The sequence below is a fragment of the Lutjanus erythropterus genome, chromosome 15, assembly GCF_056507025.1.
Source record: "Lutjanus erythropterus isolate fLutEry1 chromosome 15, fLutEry1.hap2, whole genome shotgun sequence".
NCBI lineage: Eukaryota > Metazoa > Chordata > Actinopteri > Lutjaniformes > Lutjanidae > Lutjanus > Lutjanus erythropterus.
In genome coordinates, this window is record NC_139331.1 from 32,828,270 (window position 1) to 32,852,275 (window position 24,006).

The 24,006-nt window shown below is 41.0% G+C and overlaps 1 protein-coding gene across 1 annotated transcript in view; it reads left to right on the top strand.

Moving 5' to 3' along the window:
* Positions 1-24,006, top strand: part of map3k5 (mitogen-activated protein kinase kinase kinase 5) — a 104,846-nt gene that overhangs the window by 68,476 nt on the left and 12,364 nt on the right. The window contains exons 10-20 of the mRNA XM_084738256.1: positions 323-476; positions 644-751; positions 3,152-3,204; positions 5,462-5,557; positions 8,463-8,544; positions 11,647-11,780; positions 15,386-15,513; positions 15,875-16,011; positions 17,544-17,649; positions 19,351-19,508; positions 23,750-23,927. Coding sequence (XP_084594382.1) covers positions 323-476; positions 644-751; positions 3,152-3,204; positions 5,462-5,557; positions 8,463-8,544; positions 11,647-11,780; positions 15,386-15,513; positions 15,875-16,011; positions 17,544-17,649; positions 19,351-19,508; positions 23,750-23,927 — 1,334 coding nt within the window. The remainder of the gene's footprint in view (positions 1-322; positions 477-643; positions 752-3,151; positions 3,205-5,461; positions 5,558-8,462; positions 8,545-11,646; positions 11,781-15,385; positions 15,514-15,874; positions 16,012-17,543; positions 17,650-19,350; positions 19,509-23,749; positions 23,928-24,006) is intronic.

Sequence of the window (24,006 nt, forward strand, 5' to 3'; positions counted from 1 at the left end):
TAACAACCCTGCTGTTCTTTATTTGTGTTAGTGCTGTGAAAACTTTAATGCCACAAAGAAATATGAGCCCCAGCATGGAAACGTAATAATATGGTATTGTTTGTTTCTGTGATCTTTCTTGATCTTTGCTTGTGGTTTAAAATGGTAAAATATCCACATGCAAATGATCTGCCAGTAAGTAATTTTGTTTGTAAGATCAGATGTTTATTTGTTGAGGAATCAGATGCCAATATAGTTTCCTGTAGTTCTGACCTTTGGTTAAATAAAGGTTTGTATTCTGACCGTTTTCCTTCCTTCTTTTATTTTCTCTGGTTGGTTTCAGGTACCTGCGCTCGCTGGTGGAGACCATCTTGATCTACCAGCAGTTTAAGAAACCCGGCGTGGAGCAGCCGGCGCCCAAGCAGGAGCTGGTGGACTTCTGGATGGACTTTCTGGTGGAGGCCACCAAGAAAGACGTCTCCTCTGTGCGATTTCCTGTAAGTGACTGCAGCTGAGGAACCCGTTAACCCCAAGCAATGCAGCTCAGGCTCAATATGTCTTGTCTTTAATATGTTGAAGCTGAAGGAAAAAATCTATACCTGCTCAGCAAACTTTCATTAGTTGAATAAAGGGAAATATTTACAACACATTCTCTCTTCTCCAGGTGTTGATATTAGAGCCCACTAAAGTGTACCAGCCTTCATATTTGTCCATAAACAAAGACGTGGATGACAACACGGTGTCGATCTGGCATGTTGCTCCTGATGACAAGGTGGGTGTCCATCCAAGAACTTTGATCCTCCCTGAATCTACTTTTTTTTTACTGTGTGTTACAAGTTCTATCGAGTTCTGCCATTCGCACTGCACTTGACATAATCTTCCACCAGTAATAATCTGTTTCTGAATCTGAGATGAAACACTTAAAAACATGCATAAGTTAGAAAAATATGCATTCTCTCCTTCTGTTGCTTAAAATACTCACACTACCTGTTTGGATGTGTATAATTCCAGGGTTTGATACACAGTCAGCACCAATATCACACTGTTTGTCTTAGTAGTGGTGGTGTAGTGCACTGTCCATCCATCCATCCATCTTCAACCTCTTATCAGAAGTCGGGTCACGGAGGTAACAGTTCCAGCAGGGGACCCCACACTTCCCTTTCCTTGACCACATTATCCAGCTCTGACTGGGGGATCCCAAGGTGTTCCCAGGCCAGGGTGGAGATAAAATCCCTCCACCTGGTCCTCGGTCTGCCCCGTCGCCTCCTCTCAGCTGGACATGCCTTGAACACCTCCCTTAAGGAGGCGACCAGGTGGCATCCTAACAAGATGCCCGAACCACCTCAACTGGCTCCTTTCTACACAAAGGAGCAGCAGCTCTACTCCGAGTCCTTCACGGATGGCTGAGCTTCCCATCCTATCCCTAAGGGCCGCTTGTATCCACGATCTCGTTCTTTCGGTCGTGACCCACAATTCATGACCACAGGTGAGACTAGGAATGAAGATTGACCGGTAGGTCGAGAGCTTTTCCTTCTGGGTCAGCTCTCTTTTCATCACAACAGCGACTTGAACTCCCTCGCTTGGGGTAGAGTAGCTTCCTACACAGTAGACAATCCACCAGTTTCTTGCTGAGCACCATGGCCTCGGATATAAAGGTGCTGATCCTCATCCCAGCTGCTTTACACTCCGATGTGAGCTGAACCTTTTCATTCAGCATTGGGTATACCTGCCTCTAAATCCCCTCTAATGTGCATCATTCACTATGTTCTGGAAGCCGTTTTTTTTCCTAGTATGGTGAAGGCATGACCCACCGTACTCTGCATCTGACTGGCTATTGCTTGTTGGCTTTGTTGATTGGGTTGGTTAGGTTGAGGCATGAGAAGTGATTGTTCAGGGTCCAAGGGGGAGAATATCAGGGTAAGTCAATGAGACATACGGGCAATATAAACTAAATTCTGACACAGCGTTGGACCAGTAATATTTGCAAACTGGCCCTCGACAAATAATGTTTATATTGGCAGCACGCTATCTGTAGCAAATCACTGTTCCAATAGACAGTTTACAAAAGAAACTATTGACCCGCTGGCTACTTGCAAACTACTGCCAACTACTAGCAAGAGAATAGTCCAATTTTTATGAGTGGGTGGATAAAGGAACGAGGAATAGTTCACCCAAAATGCACTTTTTTTTGCACTTGTCTCACCTTGTAGTCTGTGGATCATCTGCGCCTCTTCTGTGGCTAATGTGACAATGTGCTGCTGGCCCATTTTTGGGTCAACTAAATATGCAGCAGTAGTCTTATATGCCACTGTTTTTAACAGACTGTTTACACGTTACTGGAGGGATAAATTAAGAGTGTACCAACTTCTTTAGGCACTACTGCACCACTGCTTAGTATGACAAAGTTTTGGGCACTTAATTGAAGAATCCACTGACACTTCAATCCATTATAACTTGTTGCCCAACACCAAGTGAGGGAAGATGGACTGCTCAGCTTTGTGACCACAGGCAGTTCTAGTTTCTGATTGGCTTGTCATAAAATCGAATAAAATCATGCATTTGTGCAAACCCGCTCTGTGTCATGCTGCGAGTAACCATGGCAACAATACTGATGCTTTACATTCACTCAACCTTTTATTTTTAACTCGGGAATATGCTGAGGTAGAGGCCACATTTAAAATGCAGCCGCTTGAAAAAATAAGGAGAAATCCTGAACAACAAGAAACTCAAAAGGATGAACTGATTAGTAATTAAATCAAAGATGCTTATCGCGTTCACCAGCAGCAGTTAACGAATGATGATTGTCAATTTTCCCATTGTGTTATCTTTAGTTAGATGCCATCCTGTGATAATGGACTCTTACTTCCTGCCATGGGATTCTTTGCATCTGTCTTACTGACTATTTTCTCATATTGTAGCACAACACATAAATAAAAGTGGCTGCTCACCAGGAATTGATCCTAGTAAAGCTGCTACATCAGCTGCACTGACTGCAGCGTTCCATTTAATTCATGTGCTACAGCCAATGCAATAAAAACCACTAATGTCTTTTTATTACTGTAAGGTCCGGCGTTATGTTCGGTGATGCTACAACTGTCAGTCTGCTGTCATTGGTCAGTGCGGTGTTTTTCCCAGCAGCAGGTAATGATATTTGGTTTGATCTCTCCCGCAGCACAAGGGGATTCATGAGTGGAACTTCAGCGCCACGTCAGTCCGAGGTGTCAGGTCAGTGTCCGCTGTCTCTACATGACACACTCCTATTACAGCTGAGTGATGGGAAAATGACCTCGCGCCTCGTCTCCGGAGGGTGATTGCTTTAAATTTATGGCCAGATGGTGGGTTTGGAGAAAATTGCTTAGCTGCAACATGTCTCTACAAGTTACCAGAGCAATATATTGAATCATTTGTGCCATTTGAGAGGGATATCAGAGCTCTTTTAAGGTATATAAGGTAAAAGTCTCATGATGATTGAGGGACAGAAACAAGACCTCAGGCTTTGTTCAAATTGCAGGCAAATCAGATTTGTTTTTCCAAATCAGATCTTTAAAACAGTCTGTCTGCACTGTTATCTGCCAGTGATCAGATCCAGACATCACCAGCATATCTGCACAGGATGCTGCAGTAACAGTGTAGGCATTGCTAACTACATACGATGGTGACAAAGCTTTCCAATCTGGAAGCATGAGGCCCTGTGCAGAACACCCATACTGCCAGCAGACAGTTTATCTTAGACTCTGTCCACGGACTGTTGTTTTTTTGTGACCTCCATACTGCTCCGCCAAGTAGCAGCATGAATTCTGCTCTGTCATTCTTATTGTTGTTGTGGGTTGGTTTGTTAGTGAGAAATCAGATTTGAGTGGCCAGAAATGCATTTCAGATCACCTCCACATGTGGTTTGGATTTGATTGGAAAAAAATAAAATTTAATGCATGTTTTTTTGCTGTCAAGACTTTCTAAAATCTAAGCCTAATAGTCTGTAGTCACACTAGCACCTCTGTGAGGCTGCACGCAGGCACCACAGTGCACAGAGCTAATGCTAATAAGCACATATAATTAGTTTAGCGTGCTAACATGCTAAAACATTTGCAGGTGAGGCTGACAGGAATGTCATTAGTTTTGCAGGTGTTTGGTTTTTTGACAGGCTCAGGTTGGTACTCCAACAAAGTTATAGGAGGGTCCCTTGAGGCACAGATTTTTGTTAAAGAGTAAGATGCATTTTGTTTTAACCAGAAAGTTTCACTGTTCGCACCAAACTCATCTGACTCCATCTTGGTTAGTGTTTCCACCAACAATCACTAACTCCGGTTCCATCGAAATAAACCCTTTTTCACCACTTCAGATGTGAAAATATCACTGAGAGAGGAGTAAGAGGGAGGTCAGACATCAGGTCAGACATCATTCATGTCACTGTATCAGACAACATATATGCAGATACTGATATAGACCAACAATCTGCTGACTGATATATCTGTTTGGTTTACTCATACTATATACATTCATTCTTTTATACCACTCTCTCTTATGAATGGAGACCTTGATCTCAGTGAGGCTGCCTGCTTGACTAAAGATCGAAGTAACATTGCTGCTAGAAATGGAAACCCTCAAGACAAATGCAAAATATAGCAAAAAAGTAAAACATGAGTCAGACGAAAATATGGATTTGCTGCAAACTGCAAATATGTAAAGGACTAACCTGAGGGAGTAACATGTTATATGTGCAGAGGTTTCTAAACATGTGCAAAGGTGCTGCAAAAGGCATTATGTTAAATGCACACATTAACACAAGAGCATGCGTATTTTACACATGATGCATTATTATCACAGACAGTCTTCACAATGTCTTCTCTGCGTCTCCTTCTTCCACGGTCCTCAAAGGAATCCAGTGTCAGATCAGGGAGAAGTGGAGGGCCGTGCTCACATGTTGCTAGGGAACGACTCATTCTCTGTGCCCACTCAGCCTGCAGACAGCCAGCAGGACACAATAGCAGCTATGCGAGCAACAGTGCGACCACACATACAGTCGCTGCGTTGTCTGGCTGCTCAGCAGCTCTGCAGCCTTGTGGCACACTGGCTGTACTGGACAGGCGCTCATCCCAGCAGATAAAAGTTTACATTTAGCTGTATAAATCAAAACTCTCTCCATCGTTCTGCTGAAATTCCTCATTATTTAATTTGATAATTTGGGAAACAAGTTTTGTGTTTGTTCCAGATACAGAATTTGATGAGAAACACACTATAACTTGCGCTGCAGATCATACTCATAAGATAACGGATTACTGTGTATATCAGAGAGATGTGTTGTTATTACATCTGTATACATGCTGCATTTGTCACATCTACTGGTGTTTATATTTTGATGGTGATCCACATGCAGTGACAGACAGTCCTTTATTCCATTCTGATGTCATGAGTCCAGTGAAAGGCTTCATTCATTCTCTGAGTCGTGTCCACTGTTCTCTAACTGTGAATCGTTTCTCTTCAGCATCTCCAAGTTTGACGAGCGCAGTGCCTTCCTCTACGTCCTGCACAATGCAGAGGACTTCCAGATCTACTTCTGCACAGAGATGCACTGTAAAAGGTCTGTTCTCACTCTGACTGTTTGTTTGACATCATTGCAACTCATTAAGTGTGTGCTGCAGTTAATAGACAAGTAATCGTGTTAACAATATAAATCATTATATAATGTGATAGAATATATTTAATAATCTTTTCCTGTCACTTTGAAATTTATATTATTCATTTTTGCGCAATAAGCAAAGCAGCGGAGACACAGCAACAAAAGGAAATAAGCACATTGTGCAGGTGAGATTTATAAAACACCTGGAGGATAAACATTTTAAAAGTCATGTGAACCATGAACATAAAAAACATAAAACGTAAAATATGCAACATAACTAACAGGGAACTGACAGAATGTATGTAGTGTTGGACGAGGTAACCATTTTGTCATGTCTCGTGTTGTGTACATCACATTTAGGCTGGAATAATACACAACAAGGCATGGGAAGCAAAGCATGTAGATGCAAAATTTTGCAATTTAAGATGCAAATTTGGTATTTATTCATGTTAGAAAATGATGGAGTATTGAGCTGGTTGAAAAGAGGAGCTGAGTGGTCAGACCTGCTGATCTTTTGTTGTTGTTGTTGTTGTTTTTGCTTAATCTCACAAAAGTGGGTGGGATAAGTTGCTCCCCAGATGAGTCTGCAGCCAGGCTACATTTATCACGCTAACACAACGCAGTGACAACACTAACAACAAGTCAGTTTTCAAGGCAACACTTTCTAGTAATGCAGTCACTACTGCGTGTTTTAACACTTTTAATGGCTTTATTATTGGTCAGTCAATCATTTCGTCAAGATTTAAAAATCAATTATAATCAATTAGCAGGAAAAAAAATGGTTGCCAGGTTGTGTACCTTCTGGAAAATGGCTGCAGAGGATCAGAACTAAAATCCATTAATTAACAAATTAAGAAGCACTTGTTAATGAATTTACAGCAGCATTATTACCAAAGGGATAATTGACAGCTGATCTATAACAGATTAGTAAAGAGTTTAGTAATCATGTAACCTTTAACCTCTTAAGGGTCTGACATTATAAACTCATGCTGGTTAGTCAAACATTGTTAAAACCCAGAGAACTGTTTAATAAATGCTGTTGGAGATCCCAGTAATCCGATTAAACCAGGACCTCGAGCCAGAATACTGTAGATATAAGACTACCGGTCTGGAATAAGATGACTTTCACAGCCTTTAAAGTATTTAAGGGGAAATAAAAGGAGAATATTACATGTTGAGGGGTAAATAAAGTAGAGCTTGAGATCTGTGTCCGAACTCGACAGGACTCAACAGGTCCATCAGGTTCAGGTCGGGTCTTCCCTTCCCTCACATTCACTACAGTTGATCGACAACCTGCTCATACAGGAACTATTACTCACAAAAAAATCTGATTTTTATGACTTCTGGTTTTATTCCTTAGAACTCTGTAATCATTGAACCAACATCTGATTTTTCTGGTTTATTTAAATAAAGAGACATCAGTCTAGAAGGATTGTAAACTCTGCAGTGAGTTTGTCTTTTCCCCCCGCAGCAGCTCAGACACTCTCTGTACTCAGGTGGTAAAATTCACACTTTCCCGTTGCCGAGAACGCACCTTGTTTGATTTGGGCGCCGTCACGTTCCTCGGTGAGGCACTGAGTGTTCAGACTTGTGACTCTCACATCAGAGGCTCCCGAGCTCCTCCGGTCCCATTATGTCGGGGTGTGAGAGTCGGTGAGTCATGCCTGCTGTTGTTATGAAGCTGCTGTCCTTTAATACAGACAGAACGTGGACAGACAGCGTTGGAGGGAGGGGACAGAAAAGATGACAAGGAAGGAAGGAAGGAAACAACAAATATATGACAGCTGATAGAATGAGGAAGTCTGATTGTGTTTATGCATATGCATCACTGGCATGTGTTCATGCACAAGCACACCTGCAGAGGAAGGCCATGTGTGACAACATGAGGAGGCGACAACGGCGTGTTAATTCACAGCTTGTGTGCAGCAGCAGTTGCAAAGGTCATTAAAATACAGTATGTATATATTTGTGTGGGAGGTGTGCATGCAAACATTCTGTGACCCCAATCTGGAAAAGACCACCAGCTTAACACTCACAATCACTCAGTCAGTCAGTCATTCACTGAGTGCATCTCTGCAGTGTTTGTTTTGATTAAGAAGGGACAATGCACATTAATTCACGCGAGCAGATTTAAACCGTACAGACTAATTATCACCTGCAGTCCCTGGCTGGCAGGCTGATGACTAAAAAACATTAAAGGAAAACGTACAGGAGCACAGAAAAATAGTAAAACAATAACATAACCACTACTCCAGATCTGCAAATCGAGGTGCTTACCAGATTTTATTCTACAAGTAACAAGAAACAGCAAGTTGTATAGTTGTGTATATAAATCTGAATTTTTGGTGTGTTTTTCCTCAGATTGTAGGTATTTCCCAGGCAGCCATCTGTGTCTATTTGCGCACAGAAACCTGCTCACATTGTTTAATCTATGCCAGTGATACATTACTATTGAGCAATCAGGCAGTTTTAAACAACAGATTAGTTTAAAAAGTCTGTACTGCATCACTTCACAGCAATAATGTAACAAAAACAATGTAAAGTGAAAAACAATGAAGACAAAACGATTAGTTGTCATTTCCAGTATGATTTCAGTTTATCCATCATAATTCACTATGTAAATGTAAATGCAGATTGTAGGTATTTAAGACAGCGACAGATGCTATTGTTGTGTTGGCTCGACTCCGGCTCGCTTGCTTTTAGTAAATGAGAAAAAAACGACTTTGAGGTTTAATTTAAGTGAGTGTTTACATCCACGTCGGATGAACATAGTGGGAATCAAAGCCTGTGCTGCGACCAGTAGGAGCTGAAATGCTGTCCAGATACTTATAACACTCCGCTGATGATCTGGATTTCTCTTGTACAGGTTCTGCGATCTGGTCAACAGCATCACAGAGGAGGCCTGGAAGGGTCCGGAGGAGGGAGACTGCGACACTGACGCCTTAGAGGTGAGAGGACTGGAGTCGGTCCCTGGGTGCTGCACAGCGGCTGCCCACTGCTCCTAACACCAGGATGGGTTAGAAGCAGAAACTGAAACTGACTCTTTAATTGTACTTTGTATTGGTTGTATGAGTCACAATAAAAGTTGACAAAACAAATTAATAAAACTCCCCCTGGTTTCACTACTTTTATGTCCATATATTAGAGGGAGAGTTTGGATTATTTGAAGTAGGATTGAATGAGGTTCTTCACCGTACAGAACAGCAGAGTGGAGCACCAACATGGAGACTAACAATAAACTGCTGTGGACGGGGTGAGCAGAAAAATGTTTTGTAGTCAACTAAAAACATCAAAATCAGTTTAAAATGTGCTCTAAACTTATTATTGTCTTATTTACTTTGCCATCAGACAGCCTTTTCATACATTAAAACACTGTTCTACAACCCAAATAGAGCGCTCTCCAAACCAACCAAACTCCATTAGCAAAATTAGTAATTTTACCTCACAGAACATGTGAGTTGCTCATCAACTACTGCCTTGATCTGTGAATTTATTTGTCTTATTGTGTGACTTTGGCATGTTAAAGGTTAGTTTGGCTTAACCAAAGCCACACAATAACGCAAACAAATGAAGTGATTGAGGCAGCAGTAGATCAGCAACTCCAGTGTTCTGAGAGGTAAAATTAGTGATTTCGCCAATGGAGTTTGCTTGGTTGGAATGGGCAATATCTGGCTTATGTAGCAGCAGTTTCTTGGTGGAAAAAGCTGTCTGACAGCGAGGTAGATCTGTGAATATATTCTAAATATAGTCTGAATTTAAATTAATATTGATTTTTTTAGGTGGCTAAGATATATATTGCTGCTGCCCCATTAAACTTCAAATAATCCGAATTATCCCTTTAAATTTAATAAAACCTTGAGGGACAGTAAAGCCTCATACATGACTAATATCAGAATCCCTTAGAAACAGAAGCAATAACCCAACAAATACTGGATTTCCCCCAAAACAGCTTTAAAATACATATAAACTGAAATAAGATTCTACAGTAACGCACCTCTTTTTCAATTCCTGGGTTCCAAGAAACGATGCACTTGTGTGTTTCTGTACATTATTTGGTTACATCCTGTTTGCTGCGGCTCTGTGGTGCACTTGAACTTAAAATGTCACAGGAAATATCATCTGATTGTGGCGTTTCTATCCAAAGATTTCAAACGCTGACAGAAACATTTTGCCACAAAATAAACCTTCTATTAGCCTTGGACGAGTTCCTCGTTAGTGCCACTGATCTGACTGTTTCTCATGCTCCATCAAAAGACTAAAAAACAAAGAATTGCAGAATTTCTAACAGCATTGAAATAATTAATCCACAATATATCTCCCTCGCTTTTTATTACAAAATGTCTTTTGAGAAAAATCTGCATGAACTCCAGATTTTCATCCAGCATTTCTGATTCAGTTCATCACAATTTGCATTATAATGCCTGGATGGAAACCCAGCTGCAAACCTGCAGAAATGAACAGTAACCTGCTGGGATGAGGCCTGAATTTAGCTTGTGCGCTTTGTGCGCTTTGACACAGAACAGACACCTGCTGCTGCATTCACCTGTCCTCCCAGCGGAGCCTCGGGAAAAAGAAAAGCTAATTACCCCGAAAATGCTGCCGCACCCTTTTTGAGTCAGCGGCGTGGCGCAGATCAAATGTCTAACAGGTTTCTCTCAAGAGCCAGTTTTATATCTGTCAGCTGAAATGTGCTGCTGGTTTGTCAGCCTTAACTTTGCCTTAACAACACAGCGCGTCCTGAAAACCAACGTCTGCGCTTGTTTCCTGTAAACACTCACACATGTGCAGTAGTTCAGCCTTTCTTACTGTAGTTTCACCAAGGTCAAGGAATCATGTAACAGGTTTAAAGTAATCTGATCACAAAGAAAAGGCCATTTGTTAAAGTGTATTAACAAATCAGTAATCAGATAAGTTTCTTATCCTCTTTCCCAAAAAAGTACATTGTTTTGATGTGTTGTATTTGTCAGGAGCACAAAGCAGGACCTGGATTCTGTAACAACAGAACAATGATCTTTTAATCTTCACAAAACACTGAAAAAAGTAGGTTTTCTGTACTTTTGTTTGCACGTTGAAGATGACAAACAAAGAAAAAACCACGCAGTAGCCTCTGTTGTATTGTACTTTTCTGCCACCGGGTCTCTTTTAAGGTTAAAGGGATAGTTCACCCAGAAATGAAAATTCAGTCATTATCTATTCGCACTCATGCAGAGTGAAGTTCGGGTTCACAGGAAAACGGCGCTGCAGAATCTCGCATACAGAGAGAAAATAATCAAAATATCTGAATGATAGTGGATTCTACCCCAGAGTCTCCCCTTTACAGACATGTCCACTTTATGCTAATCCCATACAGTTTGGGACAGTGTTTTTTTGCATGCAGTATAAATGTGTTATTCTATTCTAGAAATGGTGTATTTGAATATTTCTGCATCCTGGGTCCCTAAACAATGTTGGAATTGCAGAAACTGGGTCTAATTAGACCTGCTGAGACTTTTGTTGTGGTGTTGTTAGTCCAGAAAGCACCTGTTTCATTGTAGTGAGATCATTTCTTTAAACTTGAACATGATGCTGGTTATTTGTTACTGGGGATGATCGAATTAGCTCTATGCCAAAACATTAACCTTCTGAATGGATGCAACTTCCGCTGAGACATGCAGCCTCTGACCTCTGAGTTGGCAGCAATGAGAACAAATTCAGAATTTAAGCTTTTGTGAGTTTCTCCAAAAATGTAGATTTCTGTATCTACATTGTTGGCTTGTTGTTGGGAAGCTGGTTGTTCTAAACAAATAACAAAATGTTAATTTAATATCATATAATATAATAAATCATTATTATGCAGATTACTATAAAGATTTATCAGATTAAATAGATTACAGCAGAGAAATGCAGTTATTTTTTCAATTTGGTCATTATTAATCTGTAATCAAACACTGGACTACTAGAGGCAGAGCTGTAAGAACATGTGAAGGCTTTTATCTTTATTTAATTATTTATTTTGTATCTCTGTAACTATTAAAGTAACTGTTGCATGCTTGTTGCCCTTGTCTCCGCAGTACGACTACGAGTACGATGAGCATGGAGAGAGGGTGGTTCTGGGAAAAGGCACGTTTGGAGTGGTGTACGCCGGCAGAGACCTCAGTAACCAGGTCCGCCTGGCCATCAAAGAAATACCAGAGAGAGACAGCAGGTGAGAATCTGCTCAGACGTTTCCAAGGCCACCGTGTTCTCCTTTTTTTATTTCTCGCTGTGAAGGTTTCACACTGCTGTTACCACAAAAGAAGCATTTTTTTTATAAGGACTCTGTGACTTTCCTGCGACACACTTCATTTTGTTTTCATGTGCAGCATGTGTTGTTTGCTTTTCACTGTTTTTTTGACTCGCAAGCAACAAAGGTGAACCACAGTGACGTCTGTCAGTCTGCCTGTTACGAAGTTTACAAAGAAATATGGTATAAATATTCATGGTCTACAGAGGACAAAAGTTTAATGACCATGTAACTCATCATCTAACACCATCAACAGGCCAAAATATTCTCTCCTGAGCATTTTAGTTCATCACAGTCAGATTACTTTGAAATGTTGTTTTCATGGCAATTTTTGTAATTAGTAACAAAATCCACTGGATTACAAAATAAAATGTAATTAAATGTGGATACTTTTACATTACTTAAAAATAAAATATTGCCAATTATTATGCCAAGTGGTGCAGCTACAAAAAATTTATGCAGAAAATATTGGGGTTTTTTTTCTCTTCAAACACCTCAAAACATTTTCAGTGCAAATAAAATGCACTTATGCACAGAGGTCTGTGAAGCACTTGTCTAATTTACCCTGTGTGTCAAACAGACTTTTAATGAGTCAGTATAACATTGGTTATCATAAATTTTTTAAATGATTTTTCATTTTCCAGATGTTGAAGATGTAATTAAAACTATAATGAAGTAATCCTTGACGACTATAACTATCATTTAATTACATTAAGTTTTATTTCTCACCAAACCACAGTGTGTGTATCTTTAAGGTCTAACAAACAAACGAGGCAACTGCCATTAGATTTTTTAAGTTCTGAATCAAACTTTTTGCAGACCTATAATGTTTTGTTAAGATAAGTGACTTTCCTTTCTAAGATAAACTTGAATCTTTGAGTTTTAGAAACTCTTTCAAAAAATGTTCACAGTGAGCTGTGAACCTTACCTTGCGAGGCAGCTGGATTTGCGAGATCACGCAAGAATCCAGGCTCTGTTATCCATTTGTACACCAGACCACACCAGAGGTGGCGGGAGCCAATCGGCGTCCTCGGAGGGACGACTGGCAGCTGCAGGCATGATTTTAGGTGCACCTGCAGCGAGAAGCTGAGAGAACTTTTTCATTGAAAGAACAGCGAAGAACGGCTCTGAAGGCTTTTATCGATGGAAAAGTTTTGGTTCAGTGAGTTGATCTGATTGGTTGAAGTCAGCCCGTGTTAGGCGTGACACTCGTCTCATCCAATCACCTGCCAAATACTTTTTTTTTTTAAAGTGTTTACACTTTTCCAAACAATTTCTATGGGCAGTTTCCCAGATGGTTCTGTGTAGCAAACAATCTGGCATATTAGGTTACTGTCAACCTACTTTGTCATTATTTGGGTGCTTGAAAATTAAAAAAAACTCGTAAAAACTTTGATCCATAGAGCCACAATTCATTAAAAACTCCACAGTGTACCTGGGAGTTTTGTATGAATGCTCCTGCTCCCCAGAGGATGAATCCTGATGTTCTTGTTGACCCGCTGACCTTTGCCGTCAGACCGAAGCGTCATGTTTGCACACGAGATGTTTCGTAATCTAAGTGGCAGATTAACATGGAATTAGTTCAACACATTCATGCTCAGAATAGTTTAAAGTCCTTTGATTTAAAGCCCCCCTTAGGTTATACTTTACTTCCTAGAAATCCGTGCAAGCCTTGTATTTATTATCCCGTGCAAAGATTACATTACCGCCTGAATATAAACAGGTGTCTCTGCTGCTAATGCCTCCTCCTCTGTTGAGCATCATTAAGAAAAGTGCTGCTTCCCACCGACTGAGAGCGTGAGCACAGATCAGCGGAGTCCCCGGAGGCTCCCGCCGTTCAGTGGGCTGGTATCCGCTCGAGCGACGGGTTGGTGGAGGGCTGTGAGGGCGAGGTCCCCGCCTTGAATTCCCTCCACCCTCTCCCCTTAAAAATCGGCAGACCCTCTCACAGACGAGACGGTTCCACTGCCGCACGTCGTTCCGCTAATCACGTCAGTGAGTCAGCAGGGCGCTCGGCGGTGGAGAATGTGGAGAATTTGGGTAAATAATTCAGAAGTGGATTGAAATCTCTAGACAGGCAGATAGAGAGAGGGGGGGAGAGGGGCGGGGGGGGAGAGAGGGAGGCAGGGTGTGATTCATGCAGAGAGCTGAATGTGAGGAGAAACTGCTGGTAGGCATGTTACCAAGACTGTTTTTCTGGTTTATTCTTTTGGCTTTTGACAAGTCATCTATATTTATTCTGTTTATTTTCACAGCACCTTAAGGAAAAGACACAATGAACTCTTCATAACCTTTCTCTCTTCATTCAAACCTTATTATCAGGTTATTGTAGTGATAATCCATCCTTTTACAGTTCCCTAATTATTAATTATTCACTCAGTAACACAGTAAAGACTATTAATACGAAAAAGTAACAAATTGGAATGGAATTATTTTCTTTTTTTCCAATTTTAAGCTACTAAAAGGAGTTTTTAACCGTTATGAAACAGCCTCAACTTAATATTGATGCCTGTATATGACCTACATAGCAAGAAGATCAGCTATTTCTATAGAGTTGTTCCTGATGCTGTCACCGGGTCGGATTCTCCATGAAATCAGAGCCAGTTTTTGCATTTTTCTAGGCAGAGTTACAGTGAGTGTTTGCCGGTTAAAAGGAAGAAGGAGGAAATATTAATTCAGATCATTTTAGTCTGACATTATAGGGTTACCAATGTAGTTTAGTTTTGAGCAGAAGAAATGTTTTATAAACAGAAAAGAAAATATTAACTGGTTTCACCTCCAAGATGTGAATATTTTCAAATTTTCTGAGCCTTTTATTATAGTGAACTGAATATTTTTAGGTTTCTGACAAGACAACACTTTTTGAAGACGGGAACTGGGAAACAATGATGGTCATTTTTTGACATTTGCTGATGTTTTATTGACCAACTGATGAATCATTTAACCAAGAAAATAATCTGTAGTTTAACTGATAATGAAAAGACTTGTTTAGCTGCAACCCTAATCTACATTTTTGTTTTTAATTAATTTTTTTTATAAAGTTTGAATTTAGTTTCTGTGGGTTTTAGCAGCTTTATACTTTGTTTTAGCTTTATTTTAATAGTCATGCAGATTAATTTATTGTAAGTGATGTAGTAAGTAATGTCATGTAATTTGTAGTTTCATTATTTTTCATCTGGGTGTTATTTTCAAAGACATAATGATGACAATATACCACAAGTGTGTAGAATTTAATTTTTCAATAAATCGTGAATGAAAATTGGGACCTTTGATCATCAACAAAAGAATCAGATTAAGTGACTCAGCAGGAAACTTTAAATTAGAGCCTGTAAAATCTCGTAAAAATGTAAACATCTGTACATGTTGAGACAATAAACCCCTTTAATGCTGTATCAGCAGGACAGCCAGTGCACTTACTTTTTCAGCTTTTCAGCTGTTTTCTGGTAAATAAACTATCTCATGCTCATTTGTTGTTCTAAAGCATCTGTAACGTGGAGTTTTTTTCCGTCTTGTGTTTCTAAATACAGGTACTCTCAGCCGCTGCACGAGGAGATCGCTCTTCACAAGCACTTAAAGCACAAGAACATCGTCCAGTACCTCGGATCCATCAGCGAGAACGGCTTCATTAAGATCTTCATGGAGCAGGTGCCTGGAGGTGAGAGCTACTGTTGCTGTTACGTTCTTATGAAGAGGAAGAAATTAAATTTAATTCAAACTAGAGAGCATGAAATTAAATTAAAAAAGGAACTTGATGCTCACCGAGACGTTTGTGCAGCATGTTTTAATTATCAAGCATCTCAATCATCTAAATCAAACCTGCATTTTTCCTTCACCTTTTATCTTTGTCTGAATAAAGATATATTTTACTGGCAATAATACAGTTTGCGAGTGTTGAGGTAAAAGGAAACCACCGCAGACTCTCTGACACACTGACTGATCAGAGCTGTGCTGCTAATCTCGGGTTTGATTGAGCGTATTGATCGTTGTTGTACTTTGTCCCCCCCGCCGGCGTCCAGGGAGTCTGTCTGCGCTGCTGAGGTCCAAGTGGGGCCCTCTGAAAAACAACGAGTCCACCATCGGCTTCTACACGCGGCAGATCCTGGAGGGACTCAAATATCTGCACGACAACCAGATCGCACACAGAGACATCAAGGTGACCCAGCAGTTATTTTTCTGTTTCTTTATCGTCTTCGTGGCGTCACTGCCTTATTGCAGCTTAATTTCAACTGCAAAAAGACCAAGCAAGTTGCATGTGTCGCTCAGCGCTACGTCGCCGTTTAATCCAGTTGCGTGCAGAAGCGTTTTAGTCTGCACCTTTTGGAAATGAACTGAGAGATCCGGCATTGCCAGGGTAGCGTTGTAAGGCAAAGAAATTTTATTTTTTTTGCATGTATGATTACAAGTAAAGTCTGTCTGCTTTGATTTCAGATGCATAAGCAACAGGGAACATGCACAGAAGAAGAGAATAATTACAAGAAAACGCAACTATAAGTCCCAAACCACAAACACAGACTTGCACAGACAGAAACACTGTAAATAATATAAAGTAAGAAACAAGATGAATTATTCAAGGATTGCAGGATTTTAAAGGTTTGAGTTGAGTCCTTCTCCGTTTGTTTGCAGTCTGAGAACTCTATGCTCAGTAAATTAGATTTTCTGTGAAAGCATTCCAACAACGTCCCGGCTGCTCACGGCCTTTTCTCTCTGCACAGCAGTAATCCTGACTTCCCTCTTTTTTTCTTTTGTAAAATCCCCTCCCTGTTTTATCTCAGTTATGACAAACCAACACTGATAACGCCTCCGTCACACACAGTCATTAGGCCCCGGCAGACTCTTCGCCCGTACGTCCACCTGATTTAACAACGCGGTCATATAAGCGTCATTAACGGCGCGTAAATGTTAATCACCTTGTTTTGGCCGGGATGTCGCCCTCCTCCTCCTCCTCCCACGCCGTGTGCCATGCTGTTTGTCACTTTCGAGGATTTTCACCTCTCATCTTAACAGAGCTCAGCAGTGAGGTTCTGGAGGTGAAAATCCCATTTTTGTTCTGAATGGAGGGTTTAGATCATGAGCTGTAATATCACAACCGTCCAAGTACAACTATAAAAACTCCATGGATCAAAAAATTCATAAGTCTGTGCTAGAGAATGGTTGATGTAGATTAGCTAGCTAGTTAGCTTGCATTTTGCTAAGTAACTTTAGATGTAAATATTTGTCACTTTTACAGGTTCGTCAGTAACGTCCCTTAACCATCTTCAAAACGCGGTGTTCTTTTCACCGTAAACAAGCCCACAGCTACACACACAGGACGTCTGAGTACAGGAAACAGGAAGGGAGAGCGCTTACAGAGATGTGCTCAACTGTCTTTGGAGCACAGAGCAAACAAGGGGCGGGACTTAGGCAGTGTTAATGATGTTCACAGTCTTGTGCCATCGTCTTTTTTCCATTTTGCAGTCACTTTTTTTTGCTCTGAATCTATTTTCTTATGATCATGATTCATCTTGTAGTTTGTTGGCTTGGTTCCAGGCTTAAAACTTTTTGTGTGGGGATTTTCTGAAACGTCAGTGGAGTGAATGAAGCGGGAGCGCACATCTGGAACTGGAGCCGTTATAAAAGTGGGTCCCAGGGTGTTTCAGCGAGGGAATGGGTGTGCGCTGTTCTCACAGATGTCTTCTCACTCCGCAGGGTGATAATGTTCTCATCAACACCTACAGCGGCGTCCTGAAGATATCCGACTTCGGCACGTCCAAGAGGTTGGCGGGGATCAACCCCTGCACCGAGACGTTCACAGGTACGCCCTGACCCACCGACCGGCTGCTTCCCGCTTGTGCATGCGCCCAAAAAAATTCCTGCTGAATTCCTTCATGACACTGAAGTTCCTCAGTGAGGAAAAGCCAGCTGTTGCACAAGTCGACTCTGCGGTCAGATCGGGCAGGTTTGTGCCCGTGTGATGTCGGCACGGTGGCGGCCAATCGCAGCTCAGTTTGACCTCTTGGATAAGACCATCTGGCAGCTGATTGGAACAGACAGGGACTTACCCTGCGTGGCGGAGCTCTTTCAGGAAACTGGGCTGCTCCTTTTTATAGCCCAGTTCTGCTATAAATGTGTCCCAGCCTGTTTTTAGCTCAGTACACGAGCATCTGAAAGCTGCCCAGCAGGCTATTATTAGAACAAAAGAGTCCTTTCAATGAGCAGCTGAACATGTTACTTTGGACTGAGCTGTGATTATTTGACAACACAATGACTGTAAACCCTGATAACCCTCCTGTAACCTGATTGGCCATTTGTAAGAACTATGTCATCACCTCGGGACAGAGGAAACTTATAATTAGACTTAATTGAAGCTATTTTTGGCATTTACATCAGTTTCTTTCACATCCTGGTGAGTCACTCTTACCTGAGACATTTTTGACCTTGAACATTCATTCAGCTCAGCGCAGTTGCAAACTATTAATAGTTTTGTAGACACACTGTGGTGCTCGTTCATCTGCAGCAGTTCAATTCATCTTCAGTTTTACAAAGAGAGCAGCTGAATGCGAAATGAACAAATATGCATTCATGTTGCCTGAAGCAGAGAGAGCTGGCTCGACGCCCTTTTTATTTCTGCTATTGACACGTGTAGACTGCATGTAATTAAGATTAGATAGAGTTAGACAGAGTCACAGTCAATGATTTACTCAGTTATTCATTCATTTACTTATTTATGTGGTGTGAAAGAGGAAATTACTTTTAGGTGGGGAAAAAAACTTTGATTTACTTTCTTGTTGAGAGTTTAGATGAGAAGATTGTTTCCACTGTTGTTTGTCTGATAAATATGAATCTGCAGCCAGTTAGCTTAGCTTAGCATAATGATTGGAAACAGTGGAAACAACTGATCTGACTGATTGCATCTTGAAGGAATAGTTTCGACTTTTTGGAAAACATGTAAGAACATAAGATTGATGTCACTCTCCAGGAAGCTATTAGCTTAATTTAGCATGAAGACAGAAAACAGCTAAAGTCTAATTAACAAGAATCTGGTTTGTTTAATCTGTACAAAGACGGAAATGTAAAAACAACAATTCGCCATTGTACAGGGCGTTACGGTTCGGACTATTTCCCGGCTCGGAGCAGTTGCCAGGAAACCAGTAGAGCGGAGACACTCAACCTGCTTTGCCTCGGGGCCACTTGAGAGCAAATAAGTTCCCAAAATCTTGGACGATTCCTTTAAGGACAAACGTGAAGGAAGCAATAACCGAAGCTGTCAGCATGAAATTGATAAAAAAAAAAAAGAACATCCAGATCAAAATCTCATAACTTAGCAGCCAGGTAAAGGTAAAGGTATTGTCACATATACAGTTAAACAGAGTCATACTGACTAATACTAACTAAGTGCCATAATTATTTCTCAGCATTTTGGCTCGAACACCTAACAGACATCTGCACTAACTAACATCTAAATATCTGTTTTTGTGTTTATGTATTGATGATGTATTTATGTTTGTTTGTGCAGGCACACTACAGTACATGGCTCCTGAAATCATAGACAAGGGTCCTCGCGGGTACGGTAAGCCAGCGGACATCTGGTCTCTGGGCTGCACCATCATCGAGATGGCGACCGGGAAACCACCTTTCTACGAACTGGGAGAACCGCAGGCTGCCATGTTCAAGGTGAGAGGCACCGGCAGCTCTAGATCCCATCATCCCGCGGGGCGATGTGTTTAAATTTAGCAAACGGGTTGAAGAAGGCAGGTGAACATCTGTTTCTGCAGAGACAAGGTCTTTCTCAGCAACAGCTGCAGCTCTGCCGTCTCAACAGAAGTGAGGATGTGGTCAGCCTTCATGTCTGAGAGACGATAATTGCTCCCCTCATTTACATATTTTAGAAAACCCCTGACATGTATATTAGGTTAAAGTTTACCATCAACTTCCTGTCGTTATCACTCATTTGTGCGCTCGCTCCAAAAGCCGAAACATTTTGTCTGTCCTCATCTGCAAACCACAAACAGAAATGATCTTTAATTAAAGTTATCAAACAAACCTTGTCAGCTGTTACAGCAACTTCCAGTGAGCTAACAGTCATTAACAGTCAGTCAAAGCTCGCCTGCTTTTTAAAGACAAAACTAATGAATAAAAAACATGCACAGGCCTGTAAACAGCAAGTCAAGGGAAAAACTTCTACTTTTTATTTTAATTATTCATGATTTATTCTTTATTCAACCTCAAGATCTATTTAAATGCATGCTAATATATGTGTATTTACAATAAGTGTTACACTGCAGTATTTTTATCCATTTTTCCACTATATTCACAATATATCACTGTTTTTATTCCTCTATAATACCAGGTGTGCACGCTGCATTTTAAATGCCAGCATTCAAAGGTCCTGTTTTCCGTTTATAATTGCACTTTTTGTTGCTCATATGGTGTTCGAGTCTATTTTGTGTTTTTGCGTATTTTTGTGTGAGCAACTTGGGTCGTGAAAGACAACATTTCATTCCTGTATATTTTCTATATGGAAATAACAAATAAACAAACTTGAACTTGAACTTCATAGAGCAAACTGACGATGCAGTGGTTAAATAGTGGTTAAAAAGTCAGAAAATGATATGATGATAAATGTCCCAAGATGTCCAAGATGAAGTCCTCAAATGTCTTGTTTTGACACAAGATATTCAGTTTACTGTTAGAGAGGACTGAAGAAACCAGAAAATGTTCACTTTTAGAAACTGGAACCAGAGAGTTTTGATTTTTTTCCTTTAAAAAATACTCAAAATAGTTGCTGAATTATTTAACAGTCGATTTATGAATTCATTTTTGCAGCTCTACAGTGATTTAAAGCAGAGGCAAACTTAATAAAAGACAAATTACTTACTTTAAACACTCACTCATGACACCGGCATCTTCATTAAAACATGACCATGACCTACATAACCAATGTTAGAACACTATGTTTTAAACATCTCTATTTAATGTCTGATTAAAGGTACTGTTTGCGTACAGCCAGTTCTCCACTAGACCTTCATGATCGCACCAGATGTGATTATTAGGAGTACTACTATTAGGAGTCGACCCTCAACCTGACAGTTTTATTGACATATTCAAACCTACTGTTCATACAAACTAGTAGAAGGTGCAGTGAGCTGTGCAAGTCTTTAAAATCCAACTTAGTTCATTCAGTGCTTTCTGTACGATCTTATAAAGATGCTTCCTCTCTGCTAAATTCAGTAGGAGACCAAAGCCACCAAACTAATCTGTAAGTGTGGCGTCTGCACTTCTTGGTTCCTCTTTTTATGGAAACAAAAACAGTGAATCAGCCGTTGTGCACCTGCAGTGTGTCGCCACCTGCGTGCTGTAATGTGATCTCTCTCAGTAGAAACTCCAAATATTACCTTGGCATGAACATTTGTTTGGATACAATCAAACATGTGTGGCTCACCAGAGAGGCGCCAACACGGGCTCCCTCCCTCACGCTTTGTGTTGCACGTTGTGCGTGCACGCGTCTCACTCGCTCGGTTTACTCCGTGTGTTTGCTCTGGATGAAGATGTAAAGATCTCCACATCAATGAAATATTGTTCTTGGCCATGTGGGGCCCATTAAGGACAGTAAAGATGTTTAAGGCTCGTCTGGAAAGCATTATAACACTCCTGTCAACCTCCGCATCGTGGAATTTTCCGTAAGATGTAATTTAATTAAAGGGCTTTGAAGGAGGCATGGGCGCCGACTTGGGTTGAAAACTTGGGGTTGTTATGTTAGATGATCCAATGTGATGAGGAGCAGGAATTCATATTTTTCCTGAAAATTAAACAGAAGCTCACTCTCCCTTGTTTTTAAGGTATCATCCCATCAAAACACGTTGGTCATATTTCAGGCAAAACTTTATGCAACAAAGATAAATGTCTGTTCCAAACCTGACTGCTTTAGTTTATTATCTGGTAGTAAAAAAGCATTTCAACATTAATCAACATTATAATAAACATCATATAAACTGCACAGCAGCTTGAACTTTGCCACAGCTGCAAAGATGAAATGCCTTTATCTCCTGTGATCTGTCACTGTCTAACTTAACAGCCTCATGGAAGTGATTTTACAATCTTCATATTATACATAAACAAAATCCATTAAAGAGAGTTATTTGACACTTTAAAAGTGAATCTGTTAAAGCTGAGACAGATTCCATGTTGTGTTTACATTCAGAGGCAACTCCAGGAGAAGCCTGGCACCGTACAGCCCGCGATGTCAGATGTAATCAGCCTAATAAAGGGCAGTGATCACTCAAAGTTATAAAGCAAAGCTCTGAAAAAGCTCTCGCTCGCTTGGTGTGAGATCATAGATGAACTGATGATGAGGCGCATCTTGCATTTCTTTGCCAATACTTAACCCGGAAGTGTTTTGGATAAAGTTTGACTCCATTGTTCTTGAAGCTTTGGGCTTTTACTTCGGGGTTTTGTCTGAGATTACAAATGTGGCGGCAAACATCAGTCCACCGCATCAGACCCTTCATTCAGAGCTCAGCGCACGCTTTGCATTCTTCATTCAAGTATTTCCACACAATGTTTAATTCAGATGGAAGAGCCACAAAGGTAATGTATTAACTGTTTTAATGGACAGAAGTGTGCACTTTGTGCTTTTAAATCAATTAATTAAAGCACTCTGTGTTCTCGGCCAGTAACACTGAAGAGCAACGCAACACACGCCGCTTCATCATGTAAATTGAATATTATGAATATTATAGCGTATACAGCAAGAAGGTTCTGGGTTTGGGAGTTTGTGGCTCGGGCAGGACCTTTCTGTGTGGAGTTTGCATGTTCTCCTCGTGTCCACATGGGTTCTCTCTGGGTTCTTCGGCTTCCTCCCACAGTCCAAAGACATGCAGCATAATAGGTTGACTGATAACTTTAAATTGCCTGCAGGTTACAGACAATGGATGGATGCTGTGACTTCATTTGTGGCCCTTTCAAGCACCAATGAAATTTATTAGTCTGTGGCAATTTTACAACTGCGTTTTTTCCCTGCTTTGCCTCAGGTTTGGGGGTGTGTTCCATCTTTAATTTTGGGGGGATATAAAACCCAGTACCTCCCTGTAGACGCCACCTACCAAGGAGGCGTGTGTTACGGCGCTGAAGATACTTTCCAGTAGGGCTGCATGATATGGTAAAAAAAAAAAAAAGTATTGTGATTATTTTGACTGAAGCTGTGATTGCAGTATGATTAGTGAGAATAATCAGTTTTGCATCACAGTTTTCATTTTTACTGAAAGAAAAGCACTAAAATTGTGATGATGTGATATTATTTGGGATCTCTACCAAACAAACATGTTTCCTTTCATCTAGAGATTAAGATTTTTCGGCCAAATTGAGATTATTGCGATTAATTGTGCAGCCCTGCCTTCTAGTAAACAAAACATACCAGCAGAAATCAGGATTTCCTCCCATTTTCTGGACAAAGATCACAGAACTCGTGGAAATAGAAGCACGACCACATCGTGTGTTGTATATTTGTAAGGATCGCATGTTGTGTCTGCAGCGTGTGTTTCGCGTGTCGATCTTTCCCAAAGAGTCAAACAGTCCTTGTTTGCTCTTCACTCATCCTTGTGGAATGTCTCGAGGGAGGGGCATCTCCCTGCTGATCTTAAGTCAACATTCCTCAACAAGTTCTTATTGTCCTGAGAGGCTTGTGCTTGAACTTTGAGCATTATTGCTGTCAGCCGCTGCCCCGAGCCACAGCGGGGCCTGACGCACAGTCTCACTCTCACTGAGTGAAAACTTGCTTCACACCTCAGTTGTCTCCCTCGCAGAGAATCAAATGATTTACCTCGAGAGCAGGTCACCTCAGAGAGCTTTTCAGAGGTGGAGTGCGCTCGGGGCTCGTTCTGCTCCCCCGTTCTGATCTGAATGTCCTTCCCGTGCAGGTGGGCATGTTTAAGATCCACCCAGAGATCCCAGAGTCCATGTCACTGGAGGCCAAAGCTTTCATCCTGCGCTGCTTCGAGCCCGACCCCGACCGGCGTGCCACCGCCCTCGACCTGCTCACAGACGAGTTCCTCACCGTCACCAGCCGCAAGAAGAAGAGCAAGAGCAGCTTCACAGGTGGGTTCAGCTCAGCCGAGAAGGATTCATATTTATTCTTCATTCGGGCCTCGTTAGCTTTCATAAGTTGTACCTGAGT